The 25,511-nt window shown below is 38.9% G+C and overlaps 2 protein-coding genes across 6 annotated transcripts in view; one reads left to right on the top strand and one right to left on the bottom strand.

The window, feature by feature from the left end:
- Window positions 1-6,801, bottom strand: part of TRAPPC12 (trafficking protein particle complex 12) — a 51,592-nt gene extending 44,791 nt beyond the window's left edge. For all 4 annotated transcript variants that reach the window (XR_002437249.1, XR_002437248.1, XM_021392627.1 and 1 more), the window contains exons 1-3: window positions 6,671-6,801; window positions 5,000-6,210; window positions 2,995-3,111 (exon numbers count right to left, since the gene is read on the bottom strand). Coding sequence is in view for 2 of the 4 variants with exons in the window: in XM_021392627.1 (XP_021248302.1) it covers window positions 2,995-3,111; window positions 5,000-6,205 (1,323 nt within the window). In the remaining 2 variants the exon portion in view is untranslated. The remainder of the gene's footprint in view (window positions 1-2,994; window positions 3,112-4,999; window positions 6,211-6,670) is intronic.
- The window catches only part of EIPR1 (EARP complex and GARP complex interacting protein 1), a 168,511-nt gene continuing 149,836 nt past the window's right edge, over window positions 6,837-25,511 (top strand). For both annotated transcript variants that reach the window (XR_002437250.1, XM_021392629.1), the window contains exons 1-3: window positions 6,837-6,968; window positions 17,909-17,992; window positions 23,766-23,898. Coding sequence is in view for 1 of the 2 variants with exons in the window: in XM_021392629.1 (XP_021248304.1) it covers window positions 6,927-6,968; window positions 17,909-17,992; window positions 23,766-23,898 (259 nt within the window). In the remaining variant the exon portion in view is untranslated. The remainder of the gene's footprint in view (window positions 6,969-17,908; window positions 17,993-23,765; window positions 23,899-25,511) is intronic.

The raw sequence follows: 25,511 nt of genomic DNA, 5'->3' as shown, positions 1-25,511 counted from the left end.
TGTTGCACCTTTGGAAATTCAGCCAACTACCTTCTAGGTAGCATTCACCCTCTGACAACTAGTTGTCCTTAAAGCAACTTTTGTAGTTTTTATTATGATCCACCCAAAATTACCTCAGTCATCAACATTCTTTGCTGCAAACACTAACTTCATCATATCCACAAATTTATCTTTTAACTTGCAGAAGTTTTTTAACGAAACTTTTATAAGGAAGGTTAAGAAATTATAACTCATGATGTATACTGGAATCAATCTAATTTAAGGTATTCTCTTGAGATCCTGGTGAATGGAGCTGGTAGCTCTTTTTGCAAATGTAATACAAAAAGTACTGTCAATATAAATAAGGACATCACTACTCAGGGATCACACGATTTATAGTATCAGAGTAACAGAGGAGGTAAAACATGGTTATTAACATGTAAAAAACATCTACATGAACATGTACTGCATACTGCTTTGAGTTCTAGACAGTCATAATGAAACAATGGTAGTTTCAATTGGAAGTGATACCAAGAAGAACTGTAGGATGATTAAGAAAATGTATCTATTATGAGATACCTAGAAGAAACCAGAAAGTTTTGACTTTAAAAATAAGATACAAGAAATCTGAGAAATAGAAATGCCACTGCTGTGTCTCCATATAAAGTAAGAGTATAGAAGGAAACACCAAGAAAATTATTAGAAAAGCAACATGAGAACAGAATTCACAATCATCATACATCACTGGGGCATTTTAACCTAACAAATTTCTTCTTACCAGGACTCAGCATTTACTTCTAGTTTCAGTGGCCACTGGTGCCTTCGTTCAGCACCTTCCTACAGTTCTTGGGCATGTTAGGTGGGACTCCACATTTACACATCTAAGTTTAGATGTTTCCAGTAACTGTATTGATTAGATCTCTTTTGACTTAGGAGTTCAGATGCTAGCTCCTATGTACACATCTAAATAATAGGAGAGAGTTCAGCTCCACACTGATACCTAAGTCTGTGTTTTTATTTTCTGCGCTGTGGACCCCTTTGAAACAGACCCTATTACATGGTTGTCCACTGCAGAAAGGAATTGAATCATATGACAGAACCGATCTCATTAATTTGTACACTGATGTGTAATTCATTTGGATACCAAACAGATAAGGAAAAATCCTGTTTCTGTGGGAACTGCATAGCAATATTCCCAAATTTCATGAGAATCTGAATTCAAGCTCCAGATTTTATCCAGATGTTAATTAGGATATTCCCTGTAAGTGGCCTTTCATATGAAAAGGTAACATCCGCTGAACATATTTTGTCAGGAATTCACTCAAACAGTAAAATTAGTGGTTGCTAAAGGAGCACTTCTTACACTTATTCTGGCCTGCCAAGTACGTAAAAAGCATCCAGCTTTTTTAGTAATATAATCTATCACAGAATTTTAATGTTTCTAAGAAGGTTCAAAATACCTATTACCTTTAAGACTGCTGCCAGACAAAAATAAGTTTTCTACATTAAGAATTTCAGAAAAAAAATCCACAGTAATATTGGCAAGGAAAAAATAAACCAAATTAATTCTTATTGTAATAAAAAACAAAGTTCTGCAAACAAAACTGAGAACTCGTTATATTTCATACTCAACCATCAGCTAACAATCAGAAGGCCTGAAAACTGAAGAACACTGACTTCTGGCTGAATGGCTGGTTCCAATTTTACAAAACAAAAACAAAACACCCTCAAATAAGATAAATCTTAAAAGAAATCTGCTGCAGGGAGCAAAAGATGCGACAGCAGCACATTGCTTCCTGTACTCTCTGATTTAATCCCAAAGCCATAATAATGCCCTAATGAAGCTTAAGTGCACACTCAAAGCTAAAATGATACCCGTGGCAGAACTGTACTTAAGGTGTAAGACGGTTTGCAGCACAAAACATTTTGCATGGACAAAGCTACCGGGCCAAATAGAGAAAGATTTGTTTCTCCCGCTAGGTGAAAACACCACTTTTGAAAGAGCAAATGGAAACGGGGAAAAAGCCCTTTCCTACTCTGGCACAGATGGAGACAAGATTTCTTAATGAGATTTTTTCTTCTCTGAACTCTCCAGTTAAACAGAACATGGAGGGGGATAGAAAAACCATCTCTGTGATGGAGATTGCAGTATGTTTTTTCAGGTTTACTTTCAAAAATTAACTCTGAATTCCTTGAACAATGTTTGAAGTGACTACCTAGAATCTTCCCAGCATGACTAAAAAGTCTCCTTTGGAGCTTTTGCATGTAATGTAACGCAACTAAACTATAAAACTTCAAATGCTAAATACGAATTGTTCTAACACTTACAATTCTTCAGTGCTTTCCTTCAGTAATTTTTCATCCATTCTTTTTCAGAAATAAAATAAGCCTGAAACGTTTTGACATTTCAACAGATTAAGTCCAGCTCAGCCATTTAATAGTGATGAGTTTCACACTGAACAAAGCAGTTGAAAGAACAAGGCAAAGCTCACAAGGCTGCTGGACACAGCTATTTAAAGGCCTGAAAGAACCTTTCACTTATGGAAAAATAAACTTTCATTGGAAGTATTTTAGTGTAATTTTCCTGCTTTGAAATAAAAAAATTAAAGCAGTTGAAACTACCACTTCAGCTTTGCTTACCATTTTACTGGCATATCTTAACCTTCTGTAAAACACTACTCTGAAAACATCAAGAATGCATATGAAAATAAACAAAAAAAAGCCATTAAAATCTATTTTGAAACCATTTACATTATGTAAAAATTAACAGCTGGTAAAATTCACTGTATCTTAAAATCGCCTTGTTTCTAACTTTTGCATACAAGAAAAAGTACTACATCCATTAACATCAGTATTTAAGTACCAGTTTCATTCCCATTAAGGAAACTACCATATTTTGGCTAATGCATCTGCAGGATCATGAACAGATTAATATACACGCTGTCATTAGCTGGCCGTAATGTTGAGGGAAGCATGACATTTAATAGATATTAAATTATGAACATTTTTACTTACAATTAGCTGTTTCAAGCCTACAAATGACTGTTCTACAGAAGTGGCATTTAGAACTTGTCTCTTCACCGCGGCTTGCTCCCCCAGGAAGCGGAGCATTAAATCTTTTACTGCATCTCCCTTTGCGTTCACAGCAGAAAAAAATAAGAAACATAATGAGACACTTTTAAACATTATTTTGGTAAAACAAAATATTGAATCAAAGGTAAGCAACATAATTTTCTCACTTGAGAAATACTCATCTTCCTGTACTTTCCGTGTGAAATTTATATATATATATTTGTAGTATTGTAATGAAAACTTCTAGATTTACTATGCATTGCTGGTTAGATTCTTTTTTCTAATGTTCAGGTTTCAACTAGCATAGAAATACCCATGCTTATTCATTTCCTTCAGATTATTAACCTCCAAACAACTACATACATAAACATGCCTGTCAGTGCCAGCCACGAAGTGCTGGTATATAACAATATATAGAAACGTGCAGGGTATACCTTTCACATAACTTACGAAATGCCCTTCAGAGATATTACATATCAAAGTTTTACTAGATATTTGTAATGGATAAAGCGGCACACGATCAGTTGGCCTTAAATATCTGCAAAAAAAAAGAACTTCAAAAAAATCACACGACCAATTAAACAACAGTCCTTCAACAAGTGTTCTTAACTCCAGAAGAGTTAACTGCTGGAATCAGAGAAATCAGGTTATCGAAGCAGCTCAGTAATTTGAGAAATGAGACAGATGGACATTTGACATACAGGTTTCTGAAGTCAGAAGGATTAATTCTACATTTTACACAATGGAGCAAGGAAGACTGTTCAAATACATGGCCTACTTCCAGCTTTGCCAGCAATAAACTGAGTAATTCTGTATGTGGTACTCTCTTGTACCTCAATTTCAAATTCTAGTTTTGCTCAGCTATCTATTTCTCTGTCTTCCCAAGCATGGTTCAAGACTGCTGCAGTTCTGCGTACTACTTCTGGAGATTTCAAAAGCTAATGAAGAAATTCAAATATTGCTTAATTCATAGAATGGCTTGGGTTGCAAGGGACCTTAAATACCACCCAGTTCCAACCCTCAGCAGCTCAGGCTGCCCAGGGCCCATCCAACCTGTCCTTGAATGCCTCCAGGGATGGGGCATCCACAGCTTCTCTGGGTAACCCGTGCCAGTGCCTCACCACCCTCTGAGTGAAAAATTTTCTCCTAACATCTAATCTAAATCTCCCCTCTATTAGTTTAAAACCATTCCCCTTTCTCCTGTCCCTTTCTGCCCCTGTAAAAAGTTGGTGTACCTCCTGTTTAGAAACTCATATTCACACCAAAACCTCAATGCATGTAGTTAGGAGCTGATTTAACACTAAAAACATGCTTCTCAAAATGCTTTACCTGGCACTTTGAGTACTTTGCAATGATAGTTTCAGTTAAATATGCAATTGAAAGCCCTACAATCATATAGAACAAGGGATGTTTGGCCAGTGAAAGAGAACGCTTAGGCCACTGAAAACCAGTAACTGGATGTGATGAAATTCATGTAACCATAGAGAACCTCAGAATTGGACAATGTATTTGTCCAGTTCTGTTCAATACGCATGTTTGCTTACAAATAATGAAGATAGCAGGAGACAGTCCCTTTGATCCCCTTGCTGATTTTACATCAAGTCTTACCACAGAAATGTATCATACAGAAATGTATCACATGGACATACTGTAATGTATTATTTCTGCTTACATGCTTTTGTACATCTGCATTTATACTTGGATCCAGCTCTGGATTTTATGTATGCTGTCAACACTGGTTTCCAATATACCTAACAAATTTAACTCAGCCTTTGTTTTAGCCCTTTCAGGTACTAGTAGGCAGTGACAATAAATTTTGTAGTAAGGACTGGAGTAATACAAGAGGGCAGCTGGCAAGAAAGCACTCAGTTAAACACATTATTGGAGACCTCTTATTCAGTATTTCTAAAATACAACGAACAACTGAAGTACAACCACAGACTCTTACCTGGATATTATCAAATTTTAATCCAGGCATGGTGAGATTCTCTTTGTCTATGAATACAGTGCTGTATTGTTGTGTGGCAACTGAGAGAAGAACATTTCTGGTCTCCTCACTGGGAAGCCACGCATCATTTCTTCTGTCTAGTTCACTCATATTTAAGGCTGTGGCAAATGGGTCATCACTCCCAGCAAATACAGCCTGGATTTGTGAGAATGGCTTAGGGGACTGTGTTGTTTCTAGGGATGCTTGAGGACCACTTGCTTCAGGTCTCCCATTTCCCACAAAGAAAGTAGGGTTGGACTGAGCACAGGAACTTTCTCTGCCATTAGATAGAGTGGACATCTGCTCTGGAACTGAAGAGCTCACATTGGGATTACTAACAGAAATAAAATTGGATGTAGTAAACGAATCAAAAAAATCTGAAGCTAAAGTATTAGTGTTAACAGTATCACCAAAGAACTTGCTTAGACTAGGACTGGGTTGAACCACCTGTGGATTAGACTTCACTGGAGTCTCAACGATACTACTGAAACTGGGAGATTTAACCATCTGAGGCTCAAAGCCATCAGGCAGGAACAACTGTGGCTGAGCATTAGCACTGTTTGCTTGGCTGAAAATAGTACACACAGGGATAGGCTCAGCCTCAGCAGATGGTTTGCTAGTACTGGGTGATGATATCTCATCACCTGGTTTGCTTTCATCAATACCATTTGGCTTTGTTTCAATGGGAATGTTGTTTCCCAACTTTGGTTCATCTTTCTCTGCTTCCTGAATTGATTCTTCCTTTAAAGATGCCTGATCATCAGTTCCAATCTCAGAGATGTCTTTGGGTGTCTCTTCATGTTCAGTTTCACTCTCATTACTTAAAAGCTCTTCTTTACCCACTTCCGCTTGAGTTTTTTGGTTATCCTTAGCTTCCATTTGCTCTACAATCTCCTGCAGACAGCCAAGTTCACCGGTGTCATCTTCACTGTTGTTTGGAGAGTCTGAAATAATGACACTCTCCATCATTTGTTCATTAAGCTTATCTATAAAGTTATTTGAATCTTCCGATACTGTTTCATTCCCTTCAGACTCCTCACCACCAAGATCAATGGTTTCCTCGTGAAAGAGGATGTCTTCCTGAGTTTTCTGCTGAGTTTTATTTCCGCTGTCCTCTTCATCCAAGGTGCTCGGAGCATCCTTAGCACTGCTTGCACTATTCTCCATGGCAGCTGAAGGGAGAAAGCGTATGCAGGAATGTATCAAACAAATACTGTAATTCTTGCTTTAAAAGCCCAGTCATTTCACGATTTCCCATTTTTCCTTCAAAGTCTGCCCACGAAATAAAATCAGAAGACAGGCTTTCATCCTAAAAAGGCTCTCTTCAGCCCGCGGCGTTCTGAGCAAGCCCCAAACGCTGGGATTCACGGGCAGGTGCCTCCACTTAAGCACACGCAGCAAGACAGCGGCTTTCGTGCCGGCAAGGACTAATGCGGCCCAGGCAGGAAGGGAGCGAGCGGCTCAGCCCGGCGGAAGCACAGCTGTCACCACCGCTGCGGCGGAGCGCTGCTTCCGTCCCTCCCGCGCAGACCGAGGCCCTTCAGGTTCGGGGCCTCGGCGGGGTCCCCCCGGCGTCGCGCGATGGGCGCGGCCACCCCTCTGTCTGATCAGCGCCGCGCCGCGGGCACCTACCCTCCTCCTCCTCGTCTTCGTCCTCTTGCCGCGGCCGTCTCACCGTCCACCTCGGCTCGGCTCCCCTCCGCCCGCCCGCCCGCAGCTCACCTCCGCGCGCCGCCCGCCGCCCCCGCTGCACTTCCCCACTGCGCCTGCGCCGCCGGCCGAGGCGGGCGGCATTGCGGCTGCGCTGGGTCTGCCCCGGGAAGCGGCCGACGGGCAGCGCCGAGGGCCAGAAAGGAGCGGCGGGGTGAGGCGGGCGTTGTGTGCCGGCATGGAGGACGACGCGCCGGTGATCTACGGGCTGGAGTTCCAGGTGGGTGCGGGCGGAGGAGGGTCGTTTCAGCTTCCTGCAGCTGCAGGAGCCGCTGTGCCGCTCCCTAGGCCGCCGGTGGGCTGGAGGCCCCGCTGGGGCTGCTCCTCTCCTGCGCTGCTTGGCGGTGTCCGGGCAAAACCGTCCCTGGCGTACCCTGGGTGGACGTGCTCTACCTGACTGGTTCTGTTACGTTGTCAGCTTCTTGTCTGCTTCTCGAGCAGTCTCTTCTTTTTTGTGCTGGGCTGATAAGATGCTGTCAGTACCCAGTGGGTTCTTCTAGCTGTTTCTTCCCTTTCAGAATTCTTTTTTCTTTTTCAAATGCTCTTCTGAGGGTAGAGTATGGAACTTCCCAATAAGTTGTGAATTGTACTTGGTTATATCCAACTGCAAAGCAACACGGTGTATGTAGGTGTGTCTCTTGCTATTTCCATCTCTCTGTGCCTGTCCCCCATAAGAAATGAACCCATAGCATTAGGGCTGTTTCCAGTGGTCGGAAGCCACACGGCAAGGGGCAGCAGGCAAAAACTGCAACATAGGAAGTTCCATACCAACATGAGGAAGAACTTTCTGTGAGGGTGACCGAGCACTGAACGGGCTGCCCAGAAAGGTGGTGGGGTTTCTTTCTCTGCAGGTATTCAGGGCCTGCCTAGATGTCTGCCTGTGTGACCTGCTGTAGGGAACCTGTATTAGCAGGGGGTTGGGCTCGGTGGTCTCCAGAGGTCCCTTCCAATCCCTACGATTCTGTGATTTTTGTATATAAGAACTGAGCCTCTTCCTGGACTGCCTTACTCTACCTTACGAACCTTCATGGAGTTCTACCTTCATGGAGTTTCTACCTTATGAAATCTTCATGGAGGAATACAATCCCGCAGTCAGGACAGTTCCTACAAGTTGTAGGGGAACACCTAGTAGAGTTGCCAGGTGGGTGAGAGGGATCCTGTCCCACAATTCCTTCACATGATAAGGTTTTACTCAGCTGTTACATGTTCTTTTAAGCAACAACTGCCCTACCCCTATTGCTATTAGAGCACTAATAGGAGTGGCTGTATTTCTTCTGCAGCTCACAGAGCAATGTCTTCTCTCTACAGTGGATTCAGTAATGTGATGAAAATGTGTGTTTGCATGCATGTTTTCTTTACTAAAATGCTCATGGAAAGTGTTCTGGTGATGTATGAAGGTTCTGTTTATGAAGTTTGGTTCTCTGTCTACCAAATTGCGTGCTCTGTAATGCTGTCTACACAAATATTTCTCTTTTAGAAATTGTACATCTGTTTGATTTTCCTCTCATGTAATGTTGACCTGCACTACAAATTAAATCTACTGAAGTCTGATAATATGCTCTTGTTTTATGTGTAACTTGTACTTAAAGAATTAACAAAATTTAAATTTTTCTCGTAGAATAGAATATATCCTCTGTTTAGTAAAATTCATAGCTTCATTCTAGTAGGTCTTATAATGACAAATTTCTCGGAAATATTGGAAAGCTATCCTGTGTGCTGCCTGCTTGTAGGCTTGCACCATCCAGCCTTTCACATCACACATCCCTTGTGGACCTCTTCCCTTCTGCAATGTGTGTAACAGCTGTGATGGGATGGTGAAGCGAAAGTACTAAGATTGTAGTAATCCAAGATGATTACACTTAATACAGAACGTTTAGAGAGAGGGTAGGGATAGGAAAAGTAGTTTATGACTGCTTCTTTCCAGTGTATGTGTCAGAAGCACTGTGACTTCAGAAGAATTTCTTAGCCTGTTTAAAGAATTTTTTTTGCTGTTGCTCAAGTCTGGCTTTTTTTTTTCCAGTTATTGATAACCTTCCCTTCAGCTCTTTGACAAACTTACTCAAAGCTGAGATTTGAAATGATAAAGCATTTATAAAGAGGAAGGAATATTTCTAATTCTGTTACAAATAATTATGTGTTGCAAACCCAGGGCGTCTAGAAGCTATACTAGAGATGGCAGACTGGCCCATCCTGTGTTTGGCTCCAGGAGTTAGTAACAATCTAGTTTTGGCTACTGCCTGTGAAAATGTGGTTGTTGTAGGAATGTGTTTGATCTGCTTCAATATAGCATGTTTTTTAAATTTAAGAATGTGAAGTTAGCACCCTAGAAGGAATTATCTGCTACCTCACTTGCAATAAAAATACTTCTACAAAATTTCTGCTCAGTTCTAACTGCAAATCTTTTTTTTAAATTTAGGTATCAGCATAAGTAAGGTAGCTTAAAATAATGTACAAATACTATTTTTTTTTTAAATTGGTTTTTGTGAAAATAGAGCCTAATGGAATAAAATGTCTTAGTTGGCAGAGCCACACCACTTACTCTTCTGACACGTGAGAATGTAAATTAAAGATACATGCTCATACAAAGGCTCAGGGTTTGTAATTACTTGCTGTTTTCAACTACTTTGAAGAACTTTTATCAAGTAAATTAATGAATTCCATTTTATGCAGAATTAGTTTAATTTTCAACCTATTTCATTTCCCCTGTTTTACCAGATGGTTGCAAATTTTTTCTTTTGCTATTTATAATGTTCATATCACCCTCGAAGTGTGGTCTGTTCTTTCTTTGCTGCGTCTGTGAGCTATGTGAACATTTCGTGTTTATAAAAAATATACATCAGTTTTAGGATGTGTGATTCTTTCCCCAGACAATGACCCACCATGGTTGTTCTATTCTCCAGCTGTAGTCAAAATGAAAAAAACTGCAGGGGAATGGATGATGGGTGAGAAGCTGCATGAATTGAGGACTAAGTGATGTGGCTGTGAATCTTTATGATGAATATGAGGCAATAGCAGTAGCTGCAGAACATCTCAATACAGAAGGGTTGTGCTTCTGAAAGGAATCTTTGCAAGCTTCTCCAATAACCTAAATTATGAGAGTGTGGTAAATGGGATCCCACTAGGAAACGCTTCGGTGCTGTTCCAGTGACAGAGCACTGGCACAAGTTGCCTGGAGGCAGTGGAGTTTCCTCCTTGGATATCTTCAAAAGCCACCTGAACATAATGCTGGGCACCCTGCTTTGCGTGTCGCTGCTGGAGCTGGGTCTGGACCAAGTGCCCCCCGAGGCTCCCTTCCCACCTCAACCGTTCTGTGACCTTACTATTTTTTTTGTTACTGAAATGATCTGCTTCTTGTATTTCCTGGTTGGAGTTGACTTATGTTTGCTCTCTAACCTACAGTACACAGTGTGCTTACTATTTATTGAATAAGCTTCATTTTCAGGTGATCCACAGTTTCTTTCAATTTCATATTGTTTGAGTATTTCAACAATGACACTTTAAATAGGTGTGTAAACACTACTGAGTGCCTGGAAGTACTTTATAGGCCTTAGCTGAAGGTTGGCTGGATGCGCTTATCGCCCTGGACATGAAATGTGTGGAGATTGCCATACTTATGTCCTGGAAAGTACAGTTTCAATGCCAACTGTGATTCTGGAGGAAGAACCTGTATCTTGCTTTGTTCTCCTGTAATGATAAGCAATCCTTAGTTCATGTTTTAATTTTCAGTCAGTTGTTGGTCATATTTGTACCACCTGCTAAGACCATTGATTTAGGGCTTTCTGTCTGTTTGACAGACGAAGGTAGCTCTTAATTTCCATAAGGCAAAACGAGACTTTACAAATGATCTTAAAGCAGTACAAGATACTAACTAGCATGGGTTGGTCATGAGTCTTGTATAGTATATGTGTACATATAAAATTAGTATGTACTGAGAATAGCTGTAATGACTTGCCTTTTCTTAATAGGAAGCAGGTGTAGATTCATAAGAAGGAGGAAGGGAAGGGACTTTCCAGGGAGATGCATGCTGCTTGTGCAGCACCCAAGGAACCTCTGCATCCTCTCAGGCTCAGCTGTGCTCCCATTACAGGAGGTGCAGAGGCTATGGCTTGTGTTTGCAGTGGGATTTTCTTCTTCCTTGGGAGAGCCTTTTCAATCCCTTGTGGGGTAGAAGAAAGTTGTCTAAACGGAACTAAGATGATAATTTGATTATAGCATTAGGGATGTCTTTGGAGGATTTATTTTGAAAATTGTATTGATTCAAGAAACTGCATGATTTTGACTTAAGAAAACACTAGGAATTTTACTCAGTCTTCTTTCTTTCCCAGTGTTACTTGCCTCATGAGTGCCAATCCTGTATATTTTAGTCCAGGCTGGGAGGATGTTCTCTCATGAGTTTTTTTGTATCTGCCTTCCACTTCATGCCCCTTCTTGAGGGCAGCATTTCACCTGAGAGGGCATCGTATAGAACTCCAGCCAAACATATTATTGGATTCAAAGTCTTGCTGAGAGGAGGAAAAAAAAAAAAAAGGTATATGACAAAGCTCTCTTAAATAATCTTCTGGAGATCTTAATGCTTGAACTGGACTAGATGGATACTGCTTCTTTTAAGACGCTTAAGCAATTAGCAGGATTGTAGTAATATTAGGTATTGTACAGCCTAATGACAGTATGAAGCTACAGTTACGTGAGCTTGAAGAACTCTTAAAGATGTTTACCTTTAAGCTTAATTACATGTGAACAGTGACAGAGTGAAAGTGGGATTTCTAAGGATGATTGTGCTATGCAAGGTTTTGTGCAAGTGTTTTGTGCTTTTGTAGCTGGGAAGGTTTACAGAACCTGTCAGCCTGTGCAGTAGGGTCAGTACACTAAATATGTTCGTGGTGGGAGTTGTTATGCTGTGAAGGAGTTTGAGAAAGCAGCTGTCAGAGCACTGAGGGTCACCTGGGCATGTGTGCTGCCAACCTCTTCACTGATGGATTTGCTGCAGCTTTTTGCAGCTGATGGTTGGAGAGTCTCCTGCTGGGATGGGAGAAACAAGGCTGTCCTACCCAGGCAAAGATCAAAGCGTACCTACTTGAAAATGGAAAATAGGCCAGAAGGAAGCATAATATTCATGCTGCTATCATCCTGGGGCTTTCTTGAGGAGGGAGGAAAAAAATTCTTCATTTTTCTTTTCCTCCAGACAGGGACATCAGCAAAGCCAACGCTCTTCTCTCCTGCCCTTGCAAGTAGCAGTATAATGTTTCTGGGTATGAGCATAAGCAGGTGACTGCCTTCAGATTTGGAGTCTGCAAGCCAGATGTGATGCCATGAACATCTTGTATTGTAATTTCACTGCTTAATAGTACAGACTGATTATATCATTTTCAGATGGCACCTGTAATACAACCAAAAGAATTTCTGTAGCTCATTTAATGCAGATATTCAAATGTTGAGGGCATTGGTTTTGTTGGCAGATATCAGACCAGTGCAGTGCATCAACTAGGCAACGTATGTGTAGAAGTAGTATTGAGATTACTCAAGCTGCTTTTTTCTTGGCACATTAACAGCCTAAATAGTAACAGTCTAATTCAGAAAGTGACTTTGTGGATTTGGTTAGCGGAGAAAGAGGAAGTGAGAAAGTTCTAAGAGAAGTTGACTAAGTGCAGATTGGTGCATTATGGTTCCAAAACAGCCTTCTTTATGTCTTAGACCAGGCATATCCAACCTGCGGCCTGACACAGCCTGTGCTGTGGCCACTCTCTGCCCCGTGCCATCGTGGTAGTGGCTCAGCTTTGGGCATGCACCCATTGATCAGCAACAACCAAACCATCAGTGCGCTATTAGCACTGTCTGAGCTGCAACCAGGGCACGGGGAGGGCGTGGTGCAGTGCCTACTCTAGTTATGGCAAGTAATTCTATTCATGTTGATACGTTGGCAAGCACAGTCCTGTGAACAGTGAAAAATATGCAGCCTTCCCTTTTGATAAGGAACTTGAGAATAGGTTTCAAGATTGCCCAAAAAAATCATCATTTTTTTTGTGTATTTGCAACTGCATTTTCATTTGACATATATTCAATTTCAAGGTGTATTTATAGAGTTGCAATCAGGCAACTCGAAAATCTGACCATGTCTCATTACCAGACTTTTATGAGAGAAAAATATCCCTTGCTTCACAGTCATGCCTTATTCATGTCATTTGTTTTGTCAATACAGATGTTTGTGAGCAACTGTTGTCAAGAATGAAGCACAGGAGAATTAAAGTTTCATAAATCTCTGAGATTCTTGAGAATTGCAAACACTTCTATCAAACCAGCCTGATGCATGCATTAGTTTCACAAAAACAAGGTCAAATATCCTACTAGTTTTATGTTTTTGAATAATGAAAATATTAAAAACTAGAATCAGTTTTGTTTTTGAAATACATTAACTATGTAATATAGTTAATGAAGGCTGCTCTGAAAGTAATGCTGCCTATTTTATTATGTTGGCCCACCACATCAGAGGTGGATGATGGTGATATGGCAGTAGAGGTTGAACCTTCCCACCAATATTCCATTGCATTTTGTTACCGTGTGACAGATGGCAGCAGAAGGACACTCTGACACAATGGCATCTGACATGGAAGTGTATATCGTGAGAAACACTCAGAATCAAAGATTTTTAATTTGGCAAAGATCTTAGTGAAGTAGCATAGTTTATTCATTATTGCAGTAATGGACGCACACCCTCTACTGGCAAGGGAGAAATTGCATGCAAGTCAGTGAAATTCATTCTGGTATATACCCTGGATCCGATGCAGATAACATCTCTCCTGGCACTCATTGGTTGAGCATCTCAGGCTCCCGATCTTCCCAACGCTGTTGCTATGGTACATTTCCATATAAGGTCTGTTACCAGCCTGTTGTTTTTAGGTATGTTTTGTACTTTTCTGTGGAGATAGGAGGGCAATGTTTCTAAAAGTTATAGCACATTTGTGCTGTCCTGTACTGGGCTCTCCCTACCCTGCGTATTTCCCTTATCTTGTACCTGTCTCAATTCTACCCAAGTCAGAACTCCCCAATCTCAACTTTACTCTGTTCAGCAGCTTTTTTTTTTTGTGGAAAAACAACTTATTTAACTGTCTTGCAGGAAGGTTATAATTTCAGTAAGGGCCTACACTATGTACAGAGAATACTGGAAACTTCCACTGCAAAAACACAATCTGCCTCTCACAATATGAAGCATAAGTGTGCAATTGAATTTCTCCGTGCAGAAAAAAATGGCACCCACTGATATTCACTGGTGCTTGCTGAATGTTTATGGAGACCAAACAGTGGATGTGAGCACAGTGAGGTGGTGGATGATGTTTCAGCAGAGGTGACAGCTACAGTGGATCACCTCCACTGGTGTGGGTTTTGATGAGCATGGCATGCAGGCTCTTGTTAATTGCTGGTGATAATACGTAGCTAATAGTAGTGTATGTTGAATAATCTTGCATCTCCATTAGGAAATGCTAGAACTGGATTTCAGATCATGTATGATCTAAGCTTTTGGTTTTTTTTTTCCTAGAAAAGCCTACTTACACCTACCTTTAAGTTACTCATTTCTACTCCCATCCCTCTCTTTTTTTGTCTCTGTCCAAGGTGCTGGTCATTCTTGCTGCAGGCTTGTTTTTTTCCTTTCTGCTTTGGTAACAGTATAATTTTTGTTCAAAGTTCATTCATAACTTGCTCTAATGCTGCTAAAAGCATGATAGCATTACTGTCGTGGGAGCAAATGATGCCTTATGAATGCTTTTTATAATTTTTATTTTTGTATACGTTCATGTGGTTTTCTCTCTATAGATATGTAATTTTTGGCTCAGTAAAGCACTTCAGGATGCACTAGATGAAAATGCCAGTTTGTTTTGTTTGACTAGATTTTGTCTCTGACTCATACTGAATTTCACTGTGACCACCGCTATAGGCTATTCAGTTCTGTATCTGTTTGAGTTCATGCCTTAACAAAAAAAAAAGTTTGAATTTTAACAGTTCTATAGCCGGTGCTCTTTCTTTTAATATGACTTGGAAATGATATTTCTAATTTATGCACAAAAAAACATGCTATGGTATTCCAGTACAGTATTCCTTACACTGGAGTCCTAAGGTGGTTTTCCTTTGTTCTTCCTCCAACCCCCCCCGCCTCCCACACACTCTACCTCAACCTCATTTTTCCCTCCAGAGTGTTGTTGTTACCTTGAGAGGCTCTGTGTAGATGGAATAGCCTGTCCTAGCCCTAGGGTGTAGGGGGCACTGTTTGGGAGCACCTCTGAAGCGCGGTGGTGCTGTGTCCTGGATCTCAACAACCATTGCTCAGCATCTCTTGTCATCCATAGAGACTTCTGTTTTTTGAAAGCACAAGGTGGAATTGATAATCGTTAGATTCCTTAGGTTTTCTGTTTCGTAATTATGTAGGTGTAACCCCTAATTTTGTGGAGCAGATCAGTTGGAGAAGCTACAGAACGCTATGTGGAATAAATGCATAGATGTGAAGGCTACTGGTTTGTTGAGTTTCCTTGGCAGATAGTACTGAGAAGTCTTTAGTGTTTGCTTTTCAAAGGCAGTATCTGCTTCTGTGTTAACTGGGTGGGATTTTTGACTGTATTGTTATAAAATTCCTTTAGACTGTTAAAATATTTGGGAAAATTCATCACAGTCAGGTTGCTGCAGTATCACTCTAATTTTCTAAAATTCCACCTGGTTTAAGCTGTGTAGGCTTCTCCTCAGAGATCGCTATCTGAGGTTTATACTGAATATGAAGTTTGAATGTGTAACCAGAAGGTTCTCCATAGATCCCAATATTTTACTCTTTCCTTGTTTTTTTTTTTTTTTTCCTTAGGAAAAAAAGTCTAGATGTCCTTTAAAAATGAAGCTGATTACTTCTGTTGCTGCATTGTCTAGAAGCATCAGTTAGGTGGGGCCCTGCTCTGCCAATTTGTAATGTCAGACATCATGTCAATTTCCTTGGTAAATAAATTTTTAGTATTTTCAGTAGTAAACTACTTTCAGATCTACTACTTAGTGTTCTGTGGATAACTAGCTTTGTATAAGAAAGGTTTTTATTGGTTTAGATTAATGGATGCTTCTTATACTCTGCTTTTTATTTTCTGATTGCTGCGATCGTGAGGAAGGATGCTTTTGTGAAAGATATTGGACGCTCTTCTAGACTCTGCTCAACAGTCCTAATGCAGAGACTTCATTCATCACAGGAGTTCTTCTGTTGAAAAAACATTTTTTTCTCTAAATGTAACTCCAAGTAGACAAAATTAAACATATATTTGTCCAGGAAATACATGACAGTCCATCATAATGCTACTTATTTCAAGATTCAGATTTTCCTTATTTGTGATCAACTGAGTTTGAACTCTGTATTCTGTGGCAGTTGTAGTCCTTTATGACAGACAATAAACAGTAATCTGTAATCTTATTTCGGGCACTTTGTGTCTAACCTGATTCATTCCTGAAAGCAAAAAGATTAGATCTACTTGAACAGCTTGAAAAGGGGTGAGAAGCTCCTTTGTTTCTTTATTTTTATTGAAGATATTGGAGGCCTCTTCTGCTCAACTTGCAGAAACAAAAATAAACTAGTTTGCTTGAAAGAGATACATAGCCATTGACTTACTTCTAATGTTATCTTCAAAATAACTGATAGGAGGTCTGAAATGAAAAGCAGCTCTTTGCTAGAGATCTGCAAATGTAAATTCTGTTTAAGGCAAAAGCTTTTCTGCAGTCTTTTTGGTGAACTCTTATTGTTTCTGTCAATCGAAAACACTGTCTAGGCTTGTTGGAGGTAAGTGCTGCATAAATAGGAGAGTACAAACAAATCAGTTCAGGTTCATACTGATCTACATTTTAGTACGTTTTGAACATAAACTTCTCACTGAATCATGTTCCCTAGTGCTTCCCCCCCCCCCTCCCCCATAGACTGTTTTGTCTTATGAAAGAAAAATCTCTTGAGTTGCTATTCTAGAACTACATTGTTATTTTAAATTCATATATCGTGATCTATTTTTAATGTCTTTCTAATATTCTAGACATCTTTTTGGTATTAACTTAAAAATACGTTTGGGCAAGACTATCTTGAAGCTAATTGTTCCTGAGTACAGAATGTAACCACTAGCTTGCTGCAGAGCGGGATTGCGGCATGAAGGGCCATTCTGCAGTCACCTAAGTCCTTCTGAATTATCTGTTTACAATATAGGCTTTAGTGTCTGGAGAGATCTGAACAGCTTCATGCCAAGTAGGATTTGAATATCAAAAGTCTTCTCTTCCAATGTTTTGACAAAAAAAAATCATATTGGATAATATTATTAGGGTATCTTTGTGCTGGTAAGTAGTGGATGTATTCCATTTATTGTTGCTAGAAGTGCCTACCTCAAAATTAGTGAAAAGTCTATGTTAGTGACTAGTGCAAACTAACAACTAAAGGTTTAATTCAAGCTATAGTTTATTTCCCTGTGTCTTCTACATATAGGAAGTCTTAATTTTCTTCTTCCAAGACTGGTCAGTGCAAGGTGAAGAGTCTAGTGTTCTCATTAACAATAATATGACACAATTGCATGAGTTTCTGACACTTTCCATGGGTAAACGGATTGTTTGTCCAATCATTTATACAACTCTTACCTTTAGTGATCTAGAGTTGAAAAAGAAAAGATTTTGTATTTTGAAAAAGAAGAGTTTGCTTTTTAGGTTTTTTTCAAACTTGAGGTTCAATGGTGAGGAAAAGAATTGCTTCAGTTTAATGCATGCATCTTCTGTCTGAGTTGTTTGAAGGGAGCGGTGGTGAGGGAAACTTCCAACACAGCTTTTTTTTGTTAATATTATATCCAATACACTTAAGAATCATGTCCATTGTTCCACTGTTTGTTTTTTTCTATTTTACTTTATCCTTTCATAATTCATGAAGGAGAATTAATTTGGAGGAATTGCTCTTACAGTGATGGCTAGGTAAGTATTTAGGGCCTATATCTTCCATGTACATTGTAAATGTAAGAAATTGCAGAAAAATGTATTAAGCAAAATAGACATAATGGACAAGAAATTATTAAAGTTGTAAAATATGATGCTTAAAATTATGATTGATACATAAGCCTGAAGGTTTTTGCTGAAATCAATGGATTGTATTAACTGGACTTTTCTAATGGCTTTCTCTTTCCCTAGGCACGAGCGTTAACACCTCAGACAGCAGAAACAGATGCAATAAGATTTTTGGTTGGAACACAGTCTCTTAGATATGATAATCAGGTAACTTGTTTGGTCAAATGTCAGGTTTTTGTTGTTTTGTTTTAACACTGTTTGAAGATCTTTCTTTCTTCTTCATCCCTCTAGCTCTGTTTGAAGTTTAAGTGATAGTTAAGTTGTAGATTTACATGAGTAATTTGCAGATTCATTGGTAAGAAATGTGAAAGTGTGTATTTCTGGAAAATTAAACTCTTCTAAATTGTATGACTAAATCAGATTGGCTTAGTGAAGCAGCTGCCATTTTTTTTTGTTAATTTACATCTTTAGATTCTCTGGAGCTGTCTTTAAACCTTGGGAGACATGTGAAGTGAAACAATTTTTTAATGCTTGATTGTCTTTAATGAGACTCCTGACATATGCTTAGCTGTGTATCTTAAGCTACATGAACTGGATTTTTCACCTATAATTGTTGGTAGTCAATTGTGTCTTTACTGATCACAGATTTAGCAAGTTAAAAATTTGAGGGACTATCATGGCTTAATTTCTGTTGGACCGTTTCCTCTGTGGTTAATAGTGCAACACTTATAATTTGACAGTAATCTCACTTTTTATTATTAAACCTCAGTAAGTGTGTTCATAGACATAAAACAATTAGAAAGCTGTGTTGGGTGTAGGCTTCAGGTGGGTGAAGCAGAGGCTCCACAGAGGGTCTCTGTTGGAGGGTGCCTGGCACTGCCTTGTGCAGTTTGCAGCTGCCCGTGCAAGGAGGGCGCAGTTGAGCCCATCAGAATGGTGGAACCTCTGTGAAAACTTTTGAGATGGGAGAAAATACTGGATGGGGAGAGGACGGAACAAAAAATAGAGAAAGAAACAGAATAAACCGTAGAGGGAACACTAAGGTCAAAGGAGGAACAAGCAGTGCTCTGTGGTGGAGCAGATATCCTCATCTTCCTGTGGAGAACGTGTTCTTAGCACGTGCGTATTCTTTAAGGAACTTCAGTCCATGGACAACCCATGCTGGAGCAGAAAAAAGTGAGAGATGAAGAGTGGTGAAGACCCTCTGTACTGACTAAAACCAGTGCCCCACACCCTCATGTGCCACATGAAGCCTCCAGATTGAAGGAGTTAAGTCTGAGAATAGGGAGGGAGAAGGTGTGGTTTTAAGGTTTGTCTTTTTGATTCCCACAATCCAAATTAGTTACTAAATTTATTTTTTGCCAATAAAAATGTAATAACGCAATTTCCTCCCCTGTAAACTTCAGTGTGTTTTGCCCACAATAGTAATTGTACACAGTAAGGTGTTGAGTTTGGTACCAAATGTTAATACTGGTTAAGACTCAAGGGGAAAAAAGCATTCAAAGACATAAGGAGTATTGAGTATTCAGTTTGTTCACGTTTCAGGAAATACTTGTGAGACCAGTAACAAAAGATGTGGTATAACAAACTTAGTTAAAAATAAGGTGATCAAAAAAATCATTGTGTACATTTGTCCTGGCTGCTCTTCATGCTCTTCATTTGGTTTTAAAGTGCTTTTCTGCTGAATAAACAGCTTTATCTGGTAAAAAGTTGAATCTATCTTTTACTTTGTGGTTTGACTAATTAAATCCAAGATGATTCTTGCTGATTGATTGATATCCAGCAGATATTCAATAATTTAATAATTTAAGTGTTCTGATTTAGGTAAATTTTTTGGCATAGACTACCTATTTTAGAAATATCTCCATATACATGTTTCAGCCTCACTGAACATACTTTTTTTTTCCCCAGTGAATAACATTAATAATAGATGTGCAAGCCACTTCCTAGGGTATTAACAAACCTTTGGGGGTTATTGGCCTTTAGCTGTGCCTCAGGCCATCAGCTCCATCAGCTAGTTGCTAATCCCTAAGAAATGCCTTAGGCCTCAAGTCATTATTGTTTAATTCAGTACTATGTTCTCTAGATTTGCTTAAAAACTTTTGGTTACCTGACCTAACTTATGAACTGGCTTGCAACCTTTAGTGCTTGACCAAGTGCTGCACGGTGAGGCATTCCTTATGCAGCTCTGTCATGTGCAGAATGTTTCTTCCCTTCCAGTCACAAACCAGGTGTGTTGCAGGTAGGAGAGCAGCAGTTGTGCAGCTGGCAAGGTAATTTCTTCCTTAGTGAGCTTTACTTCTGTACAAGTAATTTGGGCATTCATAGGAGATCTGGTGGAAAATATTTTGCAGTTAATGCTTTCCTTACAAGGCAAAGGAAAGTATTTTTTAAATGTTATATTCTGTCAGTATTTGAGATATTAACAGTGTGAAGTATTTGGTCTTCATAACTTCCTGAAAGTTAAGTAGTTCCTTTTCGGCTGAAAATCTGTCATCTACTTCTGTAGAACAAATTTGCTACATACTTTCAGAATGCGAATAGAATTGGGAAACCTGAATGCCTACAGCTAATGAAGAAAGCCCAGCTTGTGGTGGTTTACTCTCTTTTATGAGGTTTAGAGACCTTGAATAAGGAGAAGAAAAGTATAGGAGAAAGAAGGAAGGAGAAGAGAATGTTCTTGTTGGAGTATTGTGGAAGTGGAGAGTAAAACTGGCAACATGAAGTGTGGTGTCAAATGGAGGAGAGGTAGAGAAAACTCTGGAGTGAACTGCCGCTTGGTGGAAGGGGATTATTGAAGAGAGCTGTCTAGGCTGCTGGTCTGTGTTATAATCTTTTTTTAGCTCTTGGAAGGTGGTGATCTCTGAAAATCTGCACTTTCTGTCCAGGTATCTGTCATTGAATGTAAACATCTGCTGCTGCTGAAGGGAGGGGGGGAAGAGGGGAGATTTGGATGCTTTCTTTTCTAAAGGAATTCTCTAAACCAAAACAAACACTTCAAATCTTTGAATATAATTTTTGTTTTTTTTTAAACTATGTTCACTATGACTTCTGAGAAATTGTTCATACAGTTTCATACTTCTGACAGTATTTCACACGATCCTTAAAATCTTGGCCTTTTGGAAGCTTTTGTATTTCATCTGCTGCTCTTAGTTAAATGCATTTACGTTTTTGGAAACATAAAATAAGCATACTTCACCTAATCTTTTTTGATCTCTCTGAAAACTGAGTTATCTGCAGTCTTGTGTTAGAATCCAACATACTTGTTTTCATGCGTGGCATTATTATAAGGCATAGAGCATGGCAGTGGCCACTCAAACTGAAACACTTCCTACATCTTCCTGTCTGCACCCTATCAGTCTCTGATGTAAGGAAACTAATTATGGAGATTGTGTAATGGAAGAAAAAGAGTAATTTTGTTCTGAATGTGCTTAGTTGTCAACCTGCCTTAGTCATTTCCATAGCAATTAGCAATTTCTCCAGATTTTTTTTTGGAAAGTCAAATAATTATTTGTTTGTCTTCAGATCTCTACGTTTTTTTCCTCAGTGTTTGGACTTGTGTGCATTCAGAGGGAGTCTTCAGCATAATTACAGCAGCTAGGTAACTCCTTAGTGTTGCTACTGATAATAAAGCTGCTCAATTTTAAGAGGTATTTTCTACAAAGATTGTGTTCCACAAGAACTATGATAATGCATATCATTACTCAGGACAGTGCAGTCATGTTGAGAAAGTTCTCTGGGTGAACCTACCATTACAGTTTCTGTCATCCTCTTCTATAGCATCTGTATGCTGCGCTTACTCATCCAAGTTGAAGCTCATTTCCATACTACATTGGGAGAAGTTAGATAGTGATTCAGCAACTGAAGGATAGCAGCCTATGCAACTGGAGGTTAAGACTGTTGTTGTAGCTAGATGTTTTTCTGCTAGTGTTTGTCTTCATGGCATAGCACTGGTACTGTATTTGGTCCTATTGTATTTTCTGTGAGAATTGTTTTGTCTTTAGTATTTAGCATAGTTACAGCAGAGTTTCCAGGTATCTGTGATGTCAGCTGAAGCACAGACATAACAGCAGAGGAGAAATTGGTCATCTGTGATTTCAAAGGGCTTTGGATGGGGTAAAGAGCTTTCTCACAGTTTGTGTTGAATGACCCTCTTAACATGGGCAGTGCAGGCACAGTGTATGTGTGATTGGAGTAAATAGAGTTTTGATTTGTGGTTCACCTCTAGGGACTTCAGTGGAGCTGCCAAATAGACTCAAGTGGAAGGTTTCCTTCCCTCTCCTTTTTTATTTTTCTTTTGAGATAACTGCAAACAAGCAAATAAAGCAGATCTGTTTGCCTTTTAGAGAGAAAATAAATGCTTGTTTTTAAAGATTTTCACATATTTCGAATTCTTTATTTGTTAAGCATCTAATTCAGTAAATTTGAGGGATCTGCTTTTTCTTGGAAATGCAAAAGCCAATTATCATTATTTTGGTGTATAAAAATAATAATAGGAATTGTTCTTCTTGCCTTGAGCCTGTTGAAAGGTTTACTTTAGTGTTGAAAATATGTTGCTGTTTATCTCCAAGCTATTGTATTTCTGAACAATTTTGGTTGTGAGTTGATTCAGAACATCAAAATACATCTGATGAGAGCAGTGCAGTGGGCTGAGTACATGGTGTCTGAAGTTAGTGATTTTTAGCAATAAAATAAGAGTTCTTTTCAGAGACAGAAGCACTTGATATAAGACTGGGAGTAGATCAGGAGGGGATACACAGAAAGCCAAAATAAAGGACAGTGGTAGCTGTGTCCAAGGAGTGTGACTCCGGAGAGTTACAAAAGGCAGAAAGGTGACTTTCGTAAGCTGGACAGGAAAGATGGCTGTGCAATTGCTGAACCAGATGGATGATGTCCTGATGCCTGGATAGATTTGTAAATTCAGGGCAACAAATGGAGTCAAGTTTGAAAGGACAGTGTGCTCATCAACTGGGGAACTGCTTATGTGTCCTGGATGACTGTGTTAAGAAAATTACAGGTGATGAGGTCCTGCGTTAAATCTGAAGAAGTTGCTGATGACTGCACTCACCAGTTGAGTGTTTGAAGGAGAGAGGAAAAAAAGGTAACAAACACATCAGCCATTTCACAAAGTAATGCACAATATTGCCAATATAGTCAGGGTTGCTACCTTTCTAGTTGCTTCTCTATTTTACGAAAACTTTCTGCAATATCTCGTAGTTAAGACTTCTGCAGTGGTTCAGTAGTTAAGATAGTGTCTTTGTTTCTCTCTTCATCGTTGATGCAACTTTACTAATGAATCTTAGTTGAGACTATGTAGAAGAAAAACAGGAGTGAGATATAGATCTAATAAAACAGCTAGTGTTTCTTGAAAGAAAACTGTATAGATTCTTAATCTTTCAATTCAGTATTTTTTCTTTGCTTGTAGTCTAAAATTTATTATATTTCCAAGTGTTTTGGTAATAGATAGTTTTATATATTGGTACATACATTGGATTACTTGCTTGAGCAGAACTCTCAAAGTTTGTTGTTTCAGTTATTTCTGTTTCAAAACGAAGTCCTTTCTCTCTCTCCCATTCTTTCTTCAAAAGATATTTAAATTTGATGGCTTGGATACAGAGTTAATGCAGGCATTTAGACTAAGGATTGTGATGTTATTATTTCTGTTTATTGCTGGAAGAAGTGTTGAATTGCAGTACTAGTGGCTTATTACTATTAACTATAATATGAAAAATCACCTTTAAGCTGAAGAACTGAGAAGAATAAACACTGTATTTCATCAAAACAGAGAGATGGCTTGTTTTTCTAGAAAAGTCTATCTTGCTTGAAATCAGTGATATACTAAATTGTTAGTATAACAATTAATTAAAGTAGATATCAGTTAGAAAATTCTCATTAAATTGTTCTGTGCAGTCATTGTGTATAATTAAGACCCACAGGAAAACATTTGAAAACCTAATGTTCTCCTTTATTGTATTTGCAGATTCACATCATAGATTTTGACGATGAAAATAACATCATAAACAAAAATGTGCTTCTTCATCAAGTGGGTGAGATCTGGCACATAAGTGCCAGTCCTGCAGATAAAGGTGTGCTAGCAACTTGCTACAATAAAAGTAAGTCCTTTCCAACAATTTTAAAGTGTGTTTTGATATTTTTGAATGCACAAGGATTGAACATCTGGCTATGTGTAAAACCTTAAAAATAGGAGTTATCAACACAGGTATTTTTTTCAAAGATCTGCTGTACTATTAATTATACCTCATCCTTCTCCTATCCATAGATTGTCTTGATTACAAGTCTGTTTGCATTCATATCAAAGAAAGCAGCAAAACCAAAGTATTGCTTACCTGATTAATGCCAGTCATGTCAAATAAAATATTCCTGTTATTTTAGGCTTCATTCTTTTTATTGTGTTATATGTTTGATTTTTTAAGTGAAAGCAAATGTCTTTCAAAATGGCATCTTGCCAGCATCAAGCTCCCTTTAAAATTGCAGATTAAGTCTGCATATAGTGTTGTTTGTCATGTGTTTAATGCAGATATGTCCACAGAGAAGTATAAGTTATCTAACTGTCTCATCGGAGACAGTAGGAGTGCTCCTTGTGTACCCTTAACACTAAGTGCACAGCTGTTTAGATTAAGGATCTTTGTGCCTTTCCTAGGCAAAGCAGGTGTGAAGATTGTCTGTTCTAAGGCTTGGAAAATCCCCTTACATCACTTGAGGAGGGGGGTAGTTTTTGTCTCTGACAAGTAAGAAGTCTGTACTGTCAATTTGAATAAATATTGTTTAGTCTAGTACATTCTAGTGTATTCCTTCATAAAAACATAGTCAAAGCATACAAGAGTAAGACAGTGAGTTTCAGACTTCATGCATCTGTCAGCTGTAGACCTGTAAATTCCTACTGCTCAACCTTGTGGTAGAAAAGAAGTTCCAGAGCTGCTAGGTTCTTGTGTTTCATCTGGACTGAAATAAAAGTCCTATGGCAGGAATTTCTTTTGTGAGTCAATTGTGGATTTTTATAAACAATTATAAAAGTAATGGAGGGCTGCTCCCCTCTTCAGTCTCAGTTTAGTGGGCATTCTGGCTGAGAGTTCACTGAAATGGTATTGACGTAGTGTGGTTTTTGTTTTTATTTTATTTACTTCTTACTGTCTTGTTGACTTCCTGGACATAACTTCTCCATTGATCACTGCCAAGGCAAAGAATATCCCGAAGCAATAATCTGGCCTGAAGTTCTTAGCTGTCTTACAAAATTGTCTGATGAAGTTTCCTTTACAGAAAACCAAATCAAATTGATGCCTTATATTTCTCTAGCCTTCATGAGCTGTTTTGTTAGTGATGTGATGGGACAGGGGAGATGAGGAGGGAATGTTGTTTATTTTCTTTTCTAAGAGTACTATACTCTATAGAATATTGTGAAACACTTTACAGAATTTATGCACCTCTTTTTTTTTTCCCTTGTATGACTGAACAGCAAGTTGATGAGAGATTATCAAATCCAGTACTTCATTTTTGTAATGTTCTATTTAACGGAATATTCTGAGTTGAAAGGGACCCACAAAGATCATTGAGTAATGTTAACTACTTTTAATTTATTCAATTTGTATCTATTTTTGAAGCCAAATATTGTTCTAGCCGGTATGATGACCATATATAAATATATTCCTTTCTTAAAAAGCAATATGAAGTTAAGACTTGTTACTCTAACATGGTACAAGGGACATTC

This window comes from Numida meleagris, chromosome 3, assembly GCF_002078875.1.
Source record: "Numida meleagris isolate 19003 breed g44 Domestic line chromosome 3, NumMel1.0, whole genome shotgun sequence".
NCBI lineage: Eukaryota > Metazoa > Chordata > Aves > Galliformes > Numididae > Numida > Numida meleagris.
The sequence above is the reverse complement of the archived record's forward strand: the minus strand, read 5'-3'. Positions and strand labels throughout refer to the sequence as shown.